The sequence below is a fragment of the Salvia miltiorrhiza genome, chromosome 1 (assembly GCF_028751815.1).
Source record: "Salvia miltiorrhiza cultivar Shanhuang (shh) chromosome 1, IMPLAD_Smil_shh, whole genome shotgun sequence".
NCBI classification, from domain to species: Eukaryota; Viridiplantae; Streptophyta; class Magnoliopsida; order Lamiales; family Lamiaceae; genus Salvia; species Salvia miltiorrhiza.
Window position 1 is genome coordinate 36656547 of NC_080387.1, and position 3279 is coordinate 36659825.

A 3279-nucleotide genomic window follows, 5' to 3' on the forward strand; every position below is an offset into this window, starting at 1 on the left:
TCATGATGTGGTTTTCAAAATTTAACTATTATTTTTTCAAGAAAATGACAATCATTTATCCCCCATTAGATCAGTAATTAATAATAAAACGTTAATCCGACAACGAAATTATCGATTACAAAAGCATAAATTAAAACAACCTTAATTGCTGCGTACGAAACCGAAGCAACCAAAAGGCAAAAACCCAAGTAGCAGCTGTTGTGTTCCCATCTGCCCACAGTTACGTTTATCTATAATTTAAATTAAATTATATCGAATAAATGAAAGAGATAAATACTATAGAAAAACTTATCCATAGAAACTGCCATGTCAACCAAACCAAATTCAACTATAGCTTTTGAGAGATGATTTAGTTAGTAGAGTATTTGAGGATTACGATTACTCGCTTGCTAAATAATTAATGACCGTGAAATTTTTCGACAACAAAAATAAAAGTCAACTTCTTTTAAATTGAAGTATCGACCGTGAAATTTTTCGACAACAAAAAAAAGTCAACTTCTTTTAAATTGAATTATTGCAATCATAAGTTGTATAATCTAATGCCATATTCTAAATAATAAAATAGATAACTATAAAAGTTTTTCGAGAGAAAAAAAATATACACCTTTTATTTTTGAGTGAAAGTTCAAATGGCGATTCTCCTCATGATTATATATCTCATATGTTATTACTAGTACTGCCGGATTAGCTTGAAACATAAAATAAAAATAAAAATTAATAGTATTAATATTTATATGTAAATTATTTTAAATTTAATTTTTGCACTCCCACTTAAAAATATAATCTCAAAGAAAAATATAAGGCCAACATAAAAACAAACCCTAAATTCCTCAAAAAAAAAAAAAACTAAATTGGTTTTTAAAAAAACCCTAAATTTCGAAATTAAATAATATTTAGCTATATTTATTTTTATCATTAAATATTTTTTACATTTTTATGATCATACAATTATTCATCGCACCCCTAATTTAACAATTCTGAATTTGCTACTGATTACTCGATCATGTTTGTGGGCATCATCATTTTTTTCATTTTTAAATATAATATAAAACAGGTGCACAAACACACAAACGTTATTAGAAATGCGCTGAAAATTGATGGTGGCTTCAATCACCGACCAATTGAATTAGCTGCTCAGTTTGGGATCATCAAATCCAACTTTATATGTATTTGACGGTTGTTTAAATTTGAATAATTCATTGCCTGAATTTTATTTTATTTTGAATAATTCATCATGTAGCTCTTGTATACCATAAGCGTTTGCTTACTTCAGTTTTAGAATTAACAAATTGTGGGACTTGGCCAAATACAGCATCTAAAATCACCTATATTCACCAATCAAATTGGCACTCAATAGGAAACGTAATTTGGTGAATAAACGCAACTACATCTAGAAATAGAAATGACGTGTGCTACAAAACAAGTGGATGAGATAAAGAAAAAACATTTCCCATAGTTGCATTAATTAATTAGACATAATGAATAATGGAAATATATACAACCGGCCGGGCATACAGAATTAGAAAGTTTAAGTGATGTCCGAGTTAATACACATTTTTAAAATACATTGATTTTTGTCGAATTTTTAATTTTGAACATCTTCTTTAAAACTGATATAAATATTACTCCAGTAATCATTGTAATTTTATTACGATTAATATTTTCATAAAACTTAAAATTAACGTTGCAATTAATTAATTTTCACAACTAAAACAGTATTGTTTCAATTGCATCAGTTTTATTCTGAATTTTGTAATTATGATAAAATTATAGTAACATTTAAAAAATTAATGTGCAAAACTAAAAAACCATAAAAATTGATGTATTTAAAGCTCAATAATCTAAATTAAAAAACAGTAATCATTAATGTGGGCCCGGCCCTAACCCACCGCGCAACTCTCTCTATCTTCCTATAAAAGCTTCCCCAAAGCCACCAAATCACACGCACCAAACCAGAAAAGAGTAGCAAAAATCAACACACACAAAAAAGAAATAGAAAAAATGAGTTCGAAAATCATCTCGAGCTGCCATCCAACACTCCATGTTGAGTCAATTCCCAAACAATCACCCCAAATTATGTCCTTCAGTTCCCAGCTAATTATCAAGTCAAGAAAGCCATCGAAGGCCCGCGCCACGGCCCGAATCTCAGCCTCATACGCCCCTGCCCGAACCAAGGAGACACTGTACGAACTGCTGGGAATTGCAGAGGACGTGGGCAGCTATTCCGACATAAAAAAGGCGTACAAACAGATGGCTAGAAAGTACCATCCCGACGTTTCCCCACCGGACCGAGTGGACGAGTATACGAGGAGGTTTATTATGGTACATGAGGCCTACGAAACCTTATCCAACCCGCAAACCAGAGCTCTCTACGACAGAGACTTGGCTTTCGGCGCCGGTTTTTCGACTTCTTATAGGAAACATCAGGTACACCTCACTCACCTTTTTCTTCAAATTCAATAAACAAAATTAAAATCTAAATATAAGGTGATCTTTATTTTTATTTTTTTACCTCACTCGTATTTTTTTTGATAATTGTTGGTCGTGCAACAAAAATCTCGCATCAATTAAAAATATTTAATTTGTTCTAATCATAGTGATTTCGACATATTATTTCCTCGTACTCTTCAATATACTATGTTTACTAAATTTTTGTTTGTGCTTTTGTTTGGCAGGACGAAAAGGAGGAGTGGAGAAGCAGCTGGCTGTCGCAATTGGACGAACTGCAGCGACGCGATTGTAGGGATAGGTCGTCGTGGGGTTCTCGAATGCGAAGCTACTAATTATTCTTAATATATATATACATAAAATGTAATTAGCCATAGATTATGTAAAAAGATATGAATCTCAAGTATGATTGTATGAACATATACACGTTCATTCAAAAAAGAAAGTATGAATGTATATACAACGGCGTAATTTTATTAGCTGTTTTTTTGTTACTTTAGAAAAAGGTCTTTTCCTATTCTAGCAATTTTCGTTGTCTTTATGACTATTCTGCATATGTTTTTAATAAAATAATTTGGTGAGTGATTGTCGCCAACAGTATAAAGGAAAGCAAGTCGACTTAATTAGTCAAGTAAATAAGATTATAGCTAGCAGCCGTAACAATTTACAATGATTATCGATCGATTTAAAAAATCTCAAGTGATGCAATTTGATTGTTATTTCACTACAAGGATAATAATTTTTATGTGCAATGTTTCAGTAATTTTTATTGTGTAAGAGATCATCCACCCAATTGACTCTTCGCTGAAGCTTAAGGCGGATCTAATTTAA

The 3279-nt window shown here is 31.4% G+C and overlaps 1 protein-coding gene across 1 annotated transcript; it reads left to right on the forward strand.

Moving 5' to 3' along the window:
- The first annotated feature begins 1929 nt into the window (after positions 1-1929).
- On the forward strand, positions 1930-2927 carry LOC131023194 (chaperone protein dnaJ 20, chloroplastic-like). The gene is made up of 2 exons (XM_057952739.1): positions 1930-2427; positions 2676-2927. The coding sequence occupies exons 1-2, from the start codon at positions 2002-2004 to the stop codon at positions 2781-2783; spliced, it is 534 nt and encodes a 177-aa protein (XP_057808722.1). The 5' UTR covers positions 1930-2001; the 3' UTR covers positions 2784-2927.
- Positions 2928-3279: the final 352 nt, after the last annotated feature.